Consider the following 17164-nt stretch of genomic DNA (forward strand, 5'->3'; position numbering starts at 1 on the left):
CCCGGGAGGAGCCAGTGATGCTCATGGAGGCTTGGTGACTAAGAAACTGGCAGAGGGGAGGCACCGTTTGGATTAAGCCCTGTACCACATTAACAGGATGTGCCAGGATGGAGAGGGGAGGGCAATCCAGGCAGAAGGAGACGCATCAGGAAGCCTGTGAAAAAATTACTATTCTCAGATCTGCAGCTTAAGGGGAAGTGGTCAGTTCAAGGGTCCTATTCCTTTTCCTCCCCGTAAGGTTGTGGGGGTGTTTGTGTTTTTTGCATATGCGAATTGGAATAAGAAAGAGCTGAGTTTGAATTCCAGCCTACTATTCACCAGCTGTTTTGACAGGCAAGTAACTTAGCTTCTCTAAGTCCCTCCATTCCTGGGAAGAGACAGGTTGTGTGTGGAGTAAGTCAGATGAGATGATCCTACAATGTGGTTGGCACTGGGCCTGGTATGTAGCAGGGCCTTGATAAACTGTGGCAGCTGTAACAGCAACAGTATTAATTGATACTGACCAAGCAGTGTTGGTCTCTTATCCAGTAGCAGACTGTGTGTGGGATAGGAGTGTGGGGCAAGGGCTTTGGGGAGGATAGAGGAGGAAATTCTTTTGACTAGGTTAAAACTAGGTTAAAATAAGAGTCAAGAGGCACCAAAGCCCAGTTTTCGACCCATAATCATGGCTTGGGATATTGTTCCTTACCCTGGTTTCCCTCCTTGCGCTGGGAGAAACCCAGTAGGAGTGCCCTATGTCCCCAGGAGGAAGCAAGTGTGGACCCTGGTGCCTTCTGGAGTCTCCTTACTGAGGTCAGCTTTGCTGTTTCTCCTAAGGTAGTTCTTCCTGTTCTGGGTATCCCCTTGGGGCCCCAGGGAGGGGCAACAATTAGGTATCTGTGGAATGGGAAATAGAGCGAATCACTGATCAGGGGCCCTCACACATCCTAACTAGTCCTATGAGTCATATCTCTTCTCTGGCCTTGGCTTATTCATCTGTGAGAATAAGAAGTAGCATCCAGTAAGCTCTTCCAGAAATGAAGAGTGCTGGTAGCTAACAGCCTCCACAGCCTGACAGGCAGTGTGCTGCGTGCGTTCCTTCATGGAAGCCCCTGCCAACTGTGTGAAGGTCGCTGCTGATTCCATTTTACAGATGAGCAAAGTGAGGCTAAGGCAGGTAAGTTATCACCAGTTAGGTAGTGATGGAACTGGGATCTGAACCCAGATTTGTGGGTACCAGAGAGTGTGAGTTGGAAGATCTGGAGTGTTCAACCACAGGGAGAGAATGGGGTAGAGAAGGATGTGTTCAGAGATGCAGGGTAATTGAATCCAGGAGTGGACTGCAGGGTCTTTCTTTCCCCTCTCTCTTCTTACCTTTGCTGCTTGCCCTTCAGTTTCCTGACTGTTACCTTCCCTCCTCTGCCTCTCCTGGAACTGGGAGACCCTGAGATCAGGAAATTTTGGGGGCACCTCCTGCAGATTTTCCAAAAGAAGAGAAACCATGGTGGGGTGGGGTATGCTCAGGCATCAGCAGCAGTGATCCCAGAATGAGCTGTTCGAATGTCCCTGGCGGGCACAGCTGACTTGGTGGCACAGGCAATGGGGGCTCTCAGAAACAGCCTGTTTTCTGAGGTGGGTGCTGCAGAATGGTTAAGAATAGTTTTTAGAAGCAACAGACCTGGCCTGGTGTCCCAGCTCTGCTGTGTCCTAGCTGTGTCACCTTGGCCAGGTTACTTCACTGGTCTCGCCTTGTTTCCTCATCTGTAAAACGGGGTAAAGGTTCGCACCGGCCCGGCTTTTTCTTCTGGGAGGATCGAAGGGGCTATTTTATTGCTCCTTATGCTCTTGTGTCCTCGCTACCACCAGGATGAGACTGACTAGAGTGGTGGGGATGGGAATTCTACCGGTGTCTGTTCTGTCCCAGACGCAGTCTGTCATCTTTGACCCTGGAGGAGCAGACGACGCCTTCTGCACATTGCCTTCGGGGTGCCCTCAGGAGGAAGCAGGGGGTGCCCCGGGATCCCCAGCCTGCCGGGGAACGGTGGCGGGCCTGGGAAGCAGCCCTGGCTGCGCAGCGGCACCCTCGGTGGCAGCCCCCGCCTCCCGGCTGGGCAGGTCCACCGGCGGGGGCAGGGCCGACCGAGGGATTGGCTGGCGTGCGCGCCGCCCCCTCGCACACCAGCCTCGCGGCGGGGAGGGGAGCGCAGCCGGCAGCTGGCCGCCGCCTCCTCTGCAGTGCCTCCCTCCGTGCGCTCCCTCCGGCGGGGATAATGGGAGGCCCGGCGGCGGCCAATGCACCAGAGGAGGCCGGCCGAGGTAAAGCGCGCAGGGCCAGGAGGGGCAGGCAGGCTGAACACGGGCAGGGGGACAGTGTCCTCTCAGGCCTCAGGAAGGTTCTAAAAGGAGAGATGAAAACAAAAACACACTGGAAGGCGAATGAGCCCATCCGCACGGGTCTGGGCGGCAGCTGGAGGCAGGAAGATGGTCCCTGCTAGCCTTTCTTTCCAGGCCCCTTCCTCGTCCCCTCCCTTCTTCCCCTTAGTGTGGGGGACTTTGTGCTGTAGAAGGACTTTGCTGCTTTTCTGATACCAGCCTGGCTCATCAGTCTCTCTGGCTTCTTTTGCAGGTGGAAATAAAGGCTGGTGAAGGAGCCGGGCAGTGGGTACAAGGGACAGCTGTCAAGGTACCTTGTGTGTGTGTGTGCCTGTGTGTGGTGGGGGTGATTGTTTGGATTGGATAAAAATAAAGGGTCTCCTCTGGTGATCCCTTAATCTCCCACTGTGTGTGTAGCAGCAGCTGAGGGGGAGGGGCGGCAGGAGTGTGGGCGGCCAATGAATTCTCAGGCCTGTGTGGGTTTTGTTTGGATTCTTTTGCTTTCTCAGCTGGATGGTTTGGGTGCAGTTGGGGTTTGGTTTGTTGAACTGTTTTTTCTTTTTTTTTAAGACATGCAACCCACTCCCCACCCCTGTCTCTGAAAATCTCTCTTGAGAATGTCCCTGGCACTGTTGGTTAGCATCCAATCTGCAGAAATCCCCGAGGGGGGGGGGGGGTGATGGTAATGGGGGAGGGGGAATTGCACTCCTGAATCTGAAGCTGATAGGGTGTCATTAGTCATGCTGCTGTCACCATGGAGATGGCTGGAGAGGAGAGGAGGTGGTGGGGGTGAGGATATTTTGGGTAGGGTGGGGGCTGATGCAACATCATGACTAGGAAGCCGACAGGCATTGCTGCTACTCTGTGCAGCTTGGTGTCTGGGGAACTGGGAAGGGAGCGTTCCCAGGTGTGTGGGAAGCAGAGAAAGGGGCACTGAGTTGTTCCAGGAGATTGTCTGAGGGTGGGGGCTGGGGCATTTGGGGCAAGCAAGTGGAGAGTCTCATAGAGTATCTATTATTACTAGGAAACCACAGAAAAGCCTTCCAGGTTGGCAAGGACCAGATCAGTAGGTTTCCTTGGGCTTTGCCCCTATTTTCAGGGCTGGGGACCTTCAGTGAGTGCAGATTACTCAGCAGTATCCTCTGCTGGCTAAGGATAGAGAAAACAGGAGGAGGCAGCTTGAAGTGGCTGCCTTTCAAGACCAGAGAGACTAGGAAGGTATGTAGGGACAGGTGGGCAGGGGCAGGCCAGTGGGACTTTTCCTAGCAGGAAGGAATCTGGGGGAGCCCGGTTGCTAAGGTAGTAGGTGGGTGAGCTGCTAGTGTCCCTGTATGCTCTTAGTCTCTCCTCCCTGGAAATCCTCCTCCTGCTTCCTGTGAAAACTGTGGGAAGCTCTGCGGAGGTGCTGGAAGTGGCACCCTGCCACCTTGCTGCTTGGGTGGGAATATTGGTAGGGAGGCTCTCTGCTTCTCCACATGGGATGGGGGCTCCTGAGCAAGGCTACTGGGTGGCTCAGGAGCCCAGGGTGGTTCCTTGGCTTTGTCCCAAGGAACTTGATTCAAGGAAGTGCTTGTGGGAGGGCATGGATTTTTGCTTCTGGAGCAGCTTCTAGGAGAAGAGAAGCCAGGTGGCATTGGCTTCTCTGGGGAGCTTGGCATGCCTTGGTGAGTCTGGGAGTAGTGGGCGATCACCTGGACTGAGACTGTGGGAGGTCTCTAGGCAAGCAGAGGATAGTATGTACTGGAGATGGTGTGGGTGCAGAGGAGAGAGCTGTGAGCTCACCTCAACTCACACTGGCTCTCACTCCACCTCTTCTCTGGAGCAAAATCCCCAGTTCCTCCTCTGCTTCCTCCACTGGCTGCCCGAGGCTAACTAGAGGAGTTGTAGTCATGCATGTGCTATTTCAGGGCTCTGGGCCCTGAAATCATGGAGTAGACCTGTTCTGCCCACCCCCAGCCTAGGGAAAACAGGGCAAGGGGATGGGGACAGATGGGATCAGAGGGGGAAGCTCCCTCCTCCCTCTGTATCTCCAGCTTTGTCAGCAGAGCTTCTCACTGTACTGGGAGAAGGGGCTGCTGGCAGGTCTGTTTACTCCCGAAAGCATCCCTCCTGCCTGCCGTACTGATGGCTCTCTCTGGCAGACCTACTTCCCTTCCACTATTTCCCAGTGTGCTCTCCAGTTCTCCTGCCCGCATTCTGCTGGCCTGTGATGAGGCCAGTTTTCTGCAGACCTGCTGGAAGCTCCCAGCCCTTCGTGTTGTGGTCACGTGGCAGGGGCAATTTGAAAATGCCGAGGAAGCCCTCTGAGCAAGTCTTCCCCCTTCCTTCCTCTCAGCAGAGGCTGAGCTGACTGTGTTCTGAGTCAGCTGAGCTTGGAGGTTGCATTTGTTCTTGTTTGTATTGTTGAGCTGTCTGTTTGACAATCAGCTTCTTTTTAGGATAGTACTGCCAATGGGCATTCAGGTTCGAGCCCTCTGTTCCTGGTTCAGTCTTAACTCCACATAGGACTTTTCTCAGGTGGCCAGTTGTGTGGTATCCCACATACCCTGAATGAGACAGTTTTGCCAGATCCTCATCTAGCATCAGGTCATGGTATACGAACAAGTGTCTGGTGTGTAACTTGTCTGAGATCAAGTCAAGATGCTGAGACATAGGAAAGAGGGGGTGTCAGTCTGCATTTCCATGGGATGGGTGCAGGAGAAGTAAGTCCCATTGGTGTCCAAGCCAGAGGGAATCTAAACATCTGTGTTTTGTCTTGTCAGGGTTTAGAGAATATCACGATGTATGGGTGCACATACAGGCACAGAACCGAGCTTCATGAACACAAGTTATCATTTTTCTGTTTAGTGTATTCCATGTCTTTCCATGATATCCCAAGAAACATACCATAGTGCACACTGTTACCACCTCCTCCCCCTTGGCAGCCTGGACAGGAGCAAGTGCCCAGTGCCGAGAGCACCAGGCAGCCCTGCTTTTGGGCTCCCACGCGGCTCCCACGCTCTGCCCCATGGGAACACTCCACTGGCTAGGGATGTCTGGAAACTATTTTGGGACTGTGCCCAGGATCTCTGCCTTCTGTCTTTCCTTTTGACCACTGCAGAAATGCCCTGTTGTCAAGAATATGATCCTTGGCTTTCTACACACTGTGGGTCACTCTTGCTAGTACTTTCTTGCTTATGCTTCCAGCCTTTTGTGAGGGTTCAGGAGCAGCCCCTCCTCTTTGAGGTGAACTTGGAGATATGGAAGCATGTGAGCCTGTGAGGCAAGAGCAGGAAAGGAACCAACCAAGAGTTGAGTTAGAGGATGGAGCAAGAAAGGACTTCTCTGTGTATGACAAGAACTGGAATTAAACACCAAAGTTTAGCTCCATCTTTTTGGTGACCCCAACCTTTTTTGAATGTCATCAAGAGATGGGGCGAAAGCTTGACACAATAGATAGGAAACTGAGCTGAAGGGAGAACCTTCCTGTCTGCAGTGGCTCAGGAGCCCTGGGACTGTATGAAGGGACCACCATAATGGATACAGTCCTCTAGCTGCCTGGGTGCTGGGCTCCCTCCAGATGTAGTTGGACATTTCTGTTAGAAATGGGCTTTGTGGTCTTGCCAAGTCCCCTCCCATACCCTGGAGGCTGTAGCAAATGGTTTGGCTGGCTGGGCTGGGGGCGGGGAGTGTGGGGAGGGGCTTTGGTTTGGCTCAGCTTTTGAGTCTCCCAATCCTCTTAAGTCCTCTCTTTCCCACTCCTGACCTCTTGGGCTTTTGGCCTCATTTCCTCTCACACCCAGACATCTGGCAGTCAGCTGAGGACTCCCTCTTGTTCCCAGCATCTCTGCAGCTTCTAAGAAGAAGGTGGCTTTCTTGTGGATACATTTAGGGAATCTTTAGGCAGACGGGACAGGGATGACTCGGATGCTTAAAATGTGTAGACTATTGTGCTAACTAGGGTTGTGACACCAACCATCCCCATCCACTTCATCACCCTCTGCCTGTCCCTTTGTTTTTCAACATTTACTGAGCTTTTACCATGTTCTAGGTACAATTCTTAGCATAGAAAAAAAGGAGAAATCATTATTTGAACCTCATAAAACAGGTGGAAGGTAAGAGACATTGATTAAATTACCTAAAATCATAACCCTGGGTGGGAAAACCAGCATTGCCAGTTTTTGTCTTCAGGCAGTGAAAGCCCTTGATTGTTTGTGTTTTGGGGTGGTGAACTCATACATGGTGGACAAAACCTTTCATGCCATACACACCTAGCTTGGTCCCTTTTTTCCCCACTCAGTAAAATTCAAGGGACTTTGAAGGAATCAAAATGCTAACCTCATTTTTAGTAAGTTAGTGTTTCTAGGATCTAGTGGGTTAGGAGAGCATGGCCAAAAGTGGACTAGCTAGGTTTTGAAAGGAAGGTATTGGCCTTAGGTGTATTGGGCTTGAGATCCTGAGATCTGTTTAGTTTGTTCCGTGTTTCTGCATGATATCCCAAGAAACATACCGTGGTGCACACTGTCATCGCTGACCCCCCAGCCACTCTTGACAGCCTGGACAGGAGCAAGTGCCCAGTGCCAAGAGCATCATTCAGCCCTGCTTTGAGCTTCTGCTGCACTGTTCTTGAACTTGCTTTGAGGAGAGCATAATAATCTCCATTTTGATGCTTCCCCACCCTTTCTGGACATAACCTCCCCAGTCTCCCATCTGGGAGATGGATGGAGCTACCCCTTGGAAGAAGAGGTTTTTCTCTCCCAGACATTCTCTGGGAGTTCCCTAGAAGATTGACTTGTACCTCTGCTTCTGTAGACAGGGATGCCCTCTGCCCCTCTGCCTTCCCTTCATCTTTGTAAGTCCGGAGGTCCGATGGCAGAGCATCAGAACCTGAGGAGCTCCCTGAGGGGCAGGACTGAGGTGTGTGTGTGTGTGTGTGTGTGTGTGAACTATGTGACTTCAAGGAAGAATGCCGTTTGGGTGAAACCAAGGCAAAGCCGGGTCTCCTGTAGATGCTTTTGTACACTTGGGCCCTGAAAGAAACTAAAGCTGTGTTTCTACAGGCAAGACACCTTGACTTGTGGGCTTTTTCTGTTTTGTGACTCTTAATAATCTAGAGGTAAAGTACTTTCCTCCTGGGGGCTGATCACAAATTGCCATAAGAATGGACATCCTTATTAAGTTTTGACTGCTTGAGTTTAAGCATCTTGCCCCTACTTCTTCCTTCTGAGGTCTTTGGCTTTGATGTTGTTTGTTTGAGATGCTAAAGATTAGACCCCAAAGTGAAAATACCAATTTTCTTCTATTCCAGCTGCCTCACCCTAGAGGGAAGGAGGGGGTTGAAAGGCAGGTAACACTGTCTTGCCACAAAATATTCCTTAAGAGGCTAACATGCCAAGGAGCCAAGGATAGGAGGATTAGGGTCTAGGCAAATCCTGGTCATTCTGTGACCTGGAACTCTTATGCCCTTGGTGCTTAAGTAATTGGATTTCTCAACCCCGCCTTCAGGCATTTTCACGTGTAATCTTAGCCTCCTGGGCTTTGCAAGGAAACAAAAAGGTTTGAAAGGGTTTGCAACTTGTCCTGGACAGTGAGCTGCTGAGCTCCATGCCCTGTTGACTGGCTCTGCAGCATCCTCCTCCTCTCCCCAAATGCCCCCATCCCCTGTCTTTCTAGCCTGCAGGCTTTGGTTCCCAGCCTGCTAAGCAGATGAAGTTTACAGAAGGAACCATTTCCTGCCAGTCCACCTTCCTGTACCTCAGGGAGGTTCTGTCTCTGATGCTGCAGGCTACCATACTGAAGGGAAGAACCAGGGAGGCCAGTAATGTCTGTCAGAGACAGAGATAGATCCTGGGAAGGGTTCTGGCCTGAGAACTCTGTTTGGATCCCCAGACCAATTTCCTCTGCTATGCAGAGGGAGTCATTTCTCTGCTGGCTTGAATGGGGTCAGACTGAGGTGCAGAGGGCTCTCTGACTATAAGAGGCCCTGCTCAATCCAGAGATGGGAGAATGAACCTTCACAGCATGGATCATTGTTGCACCTCACTGTGAGTCCCAGGGAAAGGGATTTTCAATGGAACTGGAGGTGATACCCAAGAGATGCCCACCAGTTTTTCCTGGCATCCTTTTCTTCCTCTGTCGTCTCCATCCTAGAACACTTGTCAGGGCCTTAGCCCATTCCTGCTCTTGGCCCTAATGCTTTGAGTGCAGCTCTGCATGCTAGACAGCGGAGAGGGCCTCTGAGGGCATGCTTTATAAAGTATGGGCCAACGACTCCTTGGGTCAGAATCATCTAGGGAGCTTGTAAAATTCCCTGGGCCTGCCTGGTCAAGATAGCCATCCACTGGATCAAACCCATGGGCTCCTATTGCACAGTTAGGTCAAGTGGACATTGAAGGGGGGGTGACATGGGTCTCAGCTATGAGTATTGGCAGCTCTGGGCAGGTAGACCCATATGGCATCTCCCTCCCTGCTGGCCTTGCTGCTTGTCCCTGAGTCGGTCCTACCTGATGATTGAGCTCTATGCTGACCTTTGCCCTGTGGCCTTTTTTTCCTACTATTATTTCTCCTTGGTTTCCTGTTTTCCAGCTGTGGGTTCCCAGAGGCATCATTTGAGTAGTAGTTAGGGCTTAGCTCTGGGTTTGTGTGGTTGTGTGGCGTGTGTCTTGGGGCTGTCCTGGCAAGTGGTCTAGAGCAGCCTGAACACTCGGCAAGGAGCCAGAAGCCAGGGTTCAGTGTCTAGCCCTAGGGAGCTCCTCCTTCTCACTTTGTAGATGCTGTACCCTTCTTGTGGGGGACATTATTTCCCACTGGGACTCTGCCCAGGATCTGGGGGAAGTACAATGTGAAGAAGGATCTGGATGGGTGCCAGGGCACTTTAGCCCTAAACACTCCCACCTCCCACCAGGGCAGGCAGGGGCCATGCTTCAACTTGCCTACAGAATTAGTTTCCAGTGACCAGTTCCTCTGGTTCAACTCGTCTAGTGGTTCACAGCCCCCACTGCACATTAGAATCATCCAAGGAGCTTAAAAAAAAAAAAAAGAAAAGAAAATACCAGTGTCTGGGCCCAGCCCCAGGGACCTGGGTGCCATTGATCTGGAGTGGAGCCTGTCCCCAGCACTTTTTTAAGCTCCCCAGATTATTAGAACGGAGCAGTCAGGGTCAAGAACAGCTACCTTGTCCAGTTTGGCTCTCCCTGTGTCTACTGTACCTGTGGGCTGTCCCAGAATTCATTTCTTATTCATTGATAACTTTAGTGATAATCAATATAATCTGGAAAAGGAAAGACAGACATATCACACTGTTGAATATTCTGTTCCATGAAACTGATACATGAATTCATGGTTATTAAAATCAGAATTTCAGAGGGAAACTGTAGCAGATGATAGAAATGGAGTTTTCTTTCTAGACTTTTAATTTTGTAAAAACTCACTTAAACCATATACACAGCAAAAACCACATTGTATATACAGTGTGGTGAATTTTCACAAACACCAGTGTAACCAGCACCTGGATCAAGCAGTGAGTACCCATGCTTTGTTCCCAGTGCCCAGAATTTTCTGTGTCATTTGGGTGAAATCAAGCATAGCAGTGTGCCCAGGCTTTAGACCTGAGAGCTTTAGCTCGACTTTACCAGGAATGCCTTTCAGTGCTTTTCACCCACTTGTGTGGGTGCACCTAGAGTAAGTGATAGGTATCGCTGATAGGGCACAGGAACCCTGTGAGCCCCTTCCCTATGTTATCCTCTTCCTTATGTCCTTTAGTTTCTTTTCCATTTGGGCCTTTAGACATGCCAGTTTCCATTTGTGGATAAATCCAAAAATCTATATTCTTTTTTGGCCTTTGAGTCTTTTATTTATTTTTGTGGTACTGGGGATGGAACTCAGGGACACTCTACCACTGAGCTACTTCCTCAGCCCTTTTTGTTTTATTTTGAGGCAGGGTCTTGCTGAGTTAACCCAGGCTGGTCGCAAACATTTGCTCCTCCTGCCTCAGACTCCGGAGTAGCTGGGATTATTGGTGAACACCACCATACCCAGCTAAGTCTCTTATTGGTTATACAGGTAATATATTCTTTGGAAAAATTGGAAAATATGAGTAGACAGAAGAAGAGAGAAGGGGAGGAATTTACCTATGATTGCACAATCCAGTAAATCACTATTAACTGGAGTGCCTGTCCAAATTTTGTTCTGGACAGGCACTCCAGATGCAAGCTGTATACCATAGAGTTATTTATAATGGAGTCATGCTGCATTATAGCTTGTATATTATTATATATTTACCCTTCACAGCAAAGTGGTCAAACCATTTATTGAGAGCTTCCAGTGTACAGAGTGGCACATGGGTAAAGTTTTCAGTTCTCTTCTATAGTTCTCATGACAACTCTGGGGCAGGTGGTAGTAGCCCTACTTTCAGATAAGGAAATTGAGAATCAGGCCAGGCACTTGACCAAGGGCTGATGTTTCATGAGAGTTGGAGCTGGAATGGAGGCCAGGGATGTCTGTGCTTTCATGTTAGATCACTTGCCAAATATTTATTGGATGAAGAATATCTTTCTTCTTGATGATTTCTTTCACGTTAGTATGAATGACTCTAGCATTTTACCCTTAAGCATGATGTTGCTCCTTGAGTTCTGTTTGTTGTTGGATTTCTTGTATATCAAAGAAATCTCATTCCATGTTAATTGAGATTGATTCCTATTAGCAGTGGATGTTCATTTCATCATGTCTGTTTAGCATGACTTGAAGATCAAATGCTATTTCACTTTTGCCTGTTAATGTGAAATGTGTTAATAATATTGAACTGTCTTTGCATTCCTTGAATATGCTTGATAATGGGGTGCTTTTTTAACATGCTATTTGATTTATTGACATCTGTATCTGTGAGATTGACCTATCATTTTCATTTTATGTTTTTGTCAGATGTTAGTATTAGAATAATAGTAACTTCATACCGTAGATTGGAAAGGTTTTATTCTGTATGCTCTGTTAAAAGTAAAGTTATATTAGCTTAAATAAAAATTGTTCCTTAAAGATTTGAGAAAATCTGATGAAACCATCTGAGTTTGTTATTTCTCTTTCTCCATGTGTGTACACATGCATTACACGCGCGTGCCTCCCTCTCTCTCTCTCTCTCTCTCTCTCTCTCTCTCTCTCTGTACTAGGGATTAAACCCAGTGCTTCACTGCATTTGAGGCAAGTGCTCTACCACTGAGCTGTCTCCAACCCTTATAATTTTATTTTGAGACAGGGTCTCACTAAGTTGCCCAGGCTGACCTCAAACTTGGCAATCCTTCTGCCTCAGCCTCCCAAGTAGCTGGGATCACTAGTGCATGCCACCACACCCAGCTCTAAACTTGCTTTCTTTATTGAGGAATGGGCCTTTGCAGCATTGTTTTTTCCCCCCCTGTAGCTATTGGTATAAAATGTTCGCTTTGTATTTTCCATGAAAGTAATATCCTTTCAGGGGCTGGGGTTGTGGTTCAGTGGTAGAGCACTTGCCTAGAATGTGTGAGGCACTTTTTTCAATCCTTAGCACCTCATATAAATAAACGAATAAAATAAAGGTCTGTCAACATCTAAAAAAAACTTTTTTAAAAAAGTGATCTGCTTTCAAATTTACTAACTCGGTGTATATTCAGTTAATTGTTACTTACTTCTCTCAGTACTTTTTCCTACATTTCTAATGTATGAAATTTAAAACAAATAGATTTGTTGTCCTGTTTTCTAAAGCATTAATTTCTGCTTTAAGTCATAAATTGTCTTAGATTTTTCAGTATGTTCTTTCTCTAGATTCTCTGTTGAACCCTTAGTACATTGGGTTTAGTCCCTAGTACTGAGAGAGAAAGAGAAATACTGATATTTTCTTTTTTGATAACACATTTAAAAAATATGACTCTTTAAGGTTTGACTGTGGGCTCCTTCTATAGGTTTTGATAATTTGTCTGTTGGCGCTTCTGGAGAGAACCAGCATGTGAATACCAAGGCCCTGTTCAGCCTGACCACCTTCCTCCCAATAGAGAACAATCCTTCCAGTGCAGCAAAGGCAATCCAGGCAGTGCAGCTCTTGATTACTCTCTGGGGCTTTATCTCCAAACCCCCAGGTAGGAACCCTAGTAATAGCTTACCAGCTTGACAACCAGGACCTGTGGAAAACTTTTTTTAACCTAACCAGTTTGTTTGAGTTCATTGCCTAGGACATGTCCTAAATTTATATCCTAAACCCACATGGAAGTTTTAGTAATGGTGTTTAGAAGAACCATATGCATTGGCACAGAGGAAATGAAGCTAGAAGGTAGGGACAATAAGAGAAGACATAAGAGTATTTGCCCAGAGCTAATAGCCTGAGATGGGTCAGGCTATAGGTAAGTCTTGCACCCCCTAGAAAATATGGTCCCATTGGTGTCTTTCAGGCTCTGACAAGTGTTCTAGGATGGAAAGAACAGTGGAAGATGAAAGAGGGATACTAGGAAAAGCGGGGTGGGTGAAAGCCTTCTGTATGCCCATCTCTATATTCCTGTTCTAGAACTCAAGGTACATCAGTGATCTACACTGTGAAGGCTCTTTTTTTTCTGTGCTCAGCGGGGCCTCTTGCAGTCCTGAACTTGTTCAGGCCAGCAGAGAAATGACTTAGCCAAAAGAAGGCGCAATACCTTGGGGAAAATTTTCTTTCCCTTTACCTTAGTCTTAAACAACCAGGGAGGCTTTGGACAGGGGCACGAAGAAGGGATGGACTTTGAATTCAACCTAGAAACCACAGTAGTAGTGTTCTTTTTTTCTCCAAATGGAAATTTTTTTGAACTTTAAAAGTAATACATGCCCATTTAAAGAAATAAAATAATACGAAAGCATATAATTGGAAACTGAGAATCCTTATTTCTTTTCCAGTGTAATCACTAACAATTTATACATCTTTCCAGGCTTTAAAACAAGTACATTATTTTACTGCCTTTCTCACATTTATGTGTTTGTACCGTACCTATTTTTGAGTAATCTTTTATTCACTCACTAATATGTTGAAGATCTCTTTCCATGTCAGCACATCTGTCTTAGCCTTTTAAATGGCTATGAAGTATTTCATTTTGTAGGTTTAGCATAATTTAACTTGTTTCCCACTAATGGGTATTCATAGTTCCAACTTTTTTTGCAGTTATAAATGATGAAGTAGTGAGCATATTTGTACATAGTTTTTTGGTTTTTTTTTTTTTTTTTTTTTTTTGGTTATTACTTGTCCAAGTGATCGTTGTAGGACAAAATCATAATAATAGAATTTTTCTTTGACAAATGAAATTTTTAATTGCTATTGCCAAGTTACCTTTTCAAAAGGTAATTTGATAATACCTGACAAATTACTCCCCCACTATCACTGAATGAGCATTTCAGTTCTTAATTTTTACCAATGATAGGTTAAATAATTTCATTTTAATTTTTTACTAAAGTTAAAAATGTTTCAAAATGTTGGTTACTTTGAATTTTTTCTGTGTATTACCTGTTATATTCATTATCTACTCTCAGATAATCTTTTTTTTTTTTTGATCCATAAAAGTTCTTAATATATTATTTATCTGTTGTATATTTGTTTTTCTGGTATTGGAGATTGAACCCAGAGCCTCTCACATGCTGGGCAAACACTGAACTAAATCCTGAGCCCTTTTTATATTTTAAGACAGGGACTTGATAAGTTGCTGAGGCTGGCCTGGAACTTGCAATTCTCCTCCCTCAGCCACTTGAGTAACTGGGATTACAGTTGTACCGCACCATACCCATTTTATTTTTGTTTTTGTTTTTTGGTGCTGGGATTGAATCCAGGCCATTGCACATGCTGAATGTGTTCTCTGCCACTGAGCTACACCCCTATCTGACATCTGTTTTATTTTGAAAAAAGTTTTTGGCCTTCATAGTACCTGTCTATGGAGATTTGATTTTTGTACAAGCGGAATTTATTAATATTTTGGTTTCTGAGTTTTTACTTTATAGTTTTTTTTATACATTCAGATCTCTATGGTGATACATGTATTTTTGTATATGATATAAGATAGGATTGAACTTTTCCTAAAGAGAAAGCCTGTAATCTCCAGTGTCTTCATAGCGTATTTATAGTTTCCCCAGTGGTTTGCAATCCATGTGAAGTATTTCATAAATACTTGTCTTCACTGGTGTTCTAAGACCTTGCTGTAGGTCTGTTGAATTCTTAGTCCAATTCTGTGTATTCCATTGTTTTAATTACCACTGTTTTTATTCAGCAGTTGTGTTGTTCTGAAAACACTTTGCTGACAACATTGTTTGCCTTCTTCCCCCCCCCCCCCCCATTTTCCTTATCAAGATGAGCCTATCGAACAACTTGCCGCGTTCTGTGAGAAATGTTGGGAGTTTCCAGTTGGAATCACATAGAACTTAGAGATTTGGGGGAGAGAATAAATAGCTTTCTATTGAGTCTTCCTTTCCAAGGGAAGGGAAGTATATCTTTCCATTTCCATTCTGCTCTTTTTTTGTATGTCCATCAAAGTTTTAAAGTTTTCTCCATTTGACTGTTACACAAATTCTTGTTAAATTCATTCCTGGTCATGCTGTAGTTGTTAATGTCTGTTGTGAATGGGTTCATTTCTGTTGCAATCCCTGCTCCTCATGCAGTTTTGTATGCATGCCAGGTAAGAGTGCTACCACTGAGCTGCACTCCTCACCAGCTCCTGTTGCACTCTTTAACCTGTCTCTTCAGGCACATTATAAAAACTTCTGTGGGTTTTTTTTGTTTGTTTTTTGTTTTTTTTTTTTTAACTGCTCTGTGCTGCTGTTTCTGACACTTCCCTTAAGTCCTGGTAGCACACTGCACCTCTGTGGCAATACTGCAGTGTGTGGGTATGGGTTCCTCATGTTGGGGTGCTCCTCTTATCAATTTCATGTTTTCAGTACCTGGCACAAAGCCTAGATGCAGTAAATCCTTTTAATAAATGCTTGTGGAATCAAATTGGAGAGAGACAGTATCACATCACATCACTTCTTCAAAGTATGCCAGCCTGGGCCAAGGAGAGCAGAGCCTAAGGCAGCCCCTGCTCCAACCCTGGAGGTTTGATCTGGATAACAAATGGAGCACCCACCCTGTCCCCACAGGGGAAAAAAAAGTCCTGGGCCATTTTCCCACAAGCAGACATCAGGGAGGAACCGGTACCTCATAATTACCCTGGGACGGCAAACCACTTGTCATTAACCTCATTAGTACTGACTAGTAGGGAGAACTTCTTTCTTGGTTCCCAAACATCTAAAGGTAGCACAAAACAAACACATGCAACTTCCATTAAGGGAAGAGGACTCAGCAAGGCTGGAAGCAGGGCTTATAAAGACCATTGGTGAAACTGGCTCCACATCTCCATGCCCAGTCTCCTTTCTTTTCCCACTGCTATCCTTTCCAGAGTCTGTTCCCTGGAGTATCTCCTAGGTCAAGTTTATTCTGATGGTTGCCTTCTAAGCTTTTATTGGTAATTGGGAATCAAAGGCACTATTTATTGATGGGGCTGTTGGGGTGTGCTGCTCCACCCTGCCTCCCTGGTGGTCATTGCAGATCCTCAGGACCTTGGTCTCCGCTTCCCCAAGAACCAGGATGGAAATGCCTGCCTGCCTAGGAGAATTGGCTTAGCAGGGACCAAAGAGCCTGAGGGGTATTACGACTTGGAGTGGGAAACACCTGCTGTTCATAAGAAGGTGGGGGTGGAGGGCAAGAGCAGGATGACAATCCCTCTGCAAGAGCTGTGTGTCAGTGTGTCACCCGTTTGGCTTTACTGCTGCAGCTAACTGTTACTCATTTAGCTGGTGGTCTGGGCTTGCTTTCCCCTTCCACTTATCTCCCAAGCTCAGGGCAGTAGAGGAGATTGAAATGCTTCTCTGGCTTCTTTGCTAGTTTAATTCCCTAGAAGCAGGGAAAGCAAGGGTGTGCCCAAGAAATGCTGTGGAACAGGGAGGGAGGTGGAAATATTGTTCTGGGCCCCCATCCCATCTCATGTTAGTGCATCTCCCAGCGCCCATCTGGGATGGGTGAGGCACTATGTGCCAGGTGGCCCTGGGGCTGAGAAAAGGGCCCCTCCTGGCAGCCACGTCTGTATCTCTGCCAGCTCTGGAGGAGCTGCCTTCTCAGGGTGCTGAGCAGAAACTCTGACAGATGGACCTCTGTGAACCTGTGGAGTTGTTCCAAATGCCTCTCCCAGAGCAGAGCACATTCCGGCAGCAAGGCTACAATGCCAGACTGCTCAGGACTTCAGTTCACCTGTTGGACAAAGCCTGTTTCTACCCTTGCCTTTCCTGTCCACGTGTTACCCTTTCAAAGAGCAAAGGCACTGACTGCTGACTGCTTAAACCTGTGTGTGCGTGGGAGGTAGAAAGAGAGTGTTGTCCCTTGTCAGCCTGCAAGAGTTCCAGTTCTCCAAGCTTCCAAATCAGGTGGGACTTTCCCTGTGTTTGTGCTTACCCTCACCCCTGCAGGGTTACTGGAAAGGGGTTCTCAAAGGGTAGTTTGGGAACTACTTGTATCAGGATCCCCTTCAGGGATGAGACCTGGATGTCAGCATCTGTAGCCAGCTTCCTGCAGGGGATTGCTAAGTGCACTGGAGTTTGAGAACTTCTCCACTGGGGACTAATAGAACAAAAAGGGCTCTGCTTTTTCGGGTTCTCAATACTTGATCAGGACTGAAAAGACATGCCTTTCCGTGCTTGTGATGATGGTTTTTGAAAAGGCCAGGCATTATGCATACACTTGTGAAAACACAAGGGCGGGATTAAGTGTAAAAGCTATAAATTCCGTATCTGATATGACCAAACTCTAGAAATAGTAAAAAGTTTTTGCTATTGT

At 46.8% G+C, this 17164-nt stretch overlaps 1 protein-coding gene across 4 annotated transcripts in view; it reads left to right on the forward strand.

The window, feature by feature from the left end:
• TET3 (tet methylcytosine dioxygenase 3) overlaps positions 1–17164 on the forward strand; it is a 98765-nt gene that overhangs the window by 13834 nt on the left and 67767 nt on the right. For 3 of the 4 annotated variants that reach the window (XM_079111505.1, XM_079111507.1, XM_079111506.1), the window contains exon 3: positions 2606–2662. In XM_079111505.1, the coding sequence (XP_078967631.1) occupies positions 2606–2662 (57 nt within the window). Of the gene's footprint in view, positions 1–2157; positions 2296–2605; positions 2663–17164 lie in introns of those variants that run through there. The other variant, XM_079111508.1, reaches the window with a different exon arrangement.

The sequence above is a fragment of the Sciurus vulgaris genome (assembly GCF_902686455.1).
Source record: "Sciurus vulgaris genome assembly, chromosome: 14".
In the NCBI taxonomy this organism is placed as follows: Eukaryota; Metazoa; Chordata; class Mammalia; order Rodentia; family Sciuridae; genus Sciurus; species Sciurus vulgaris.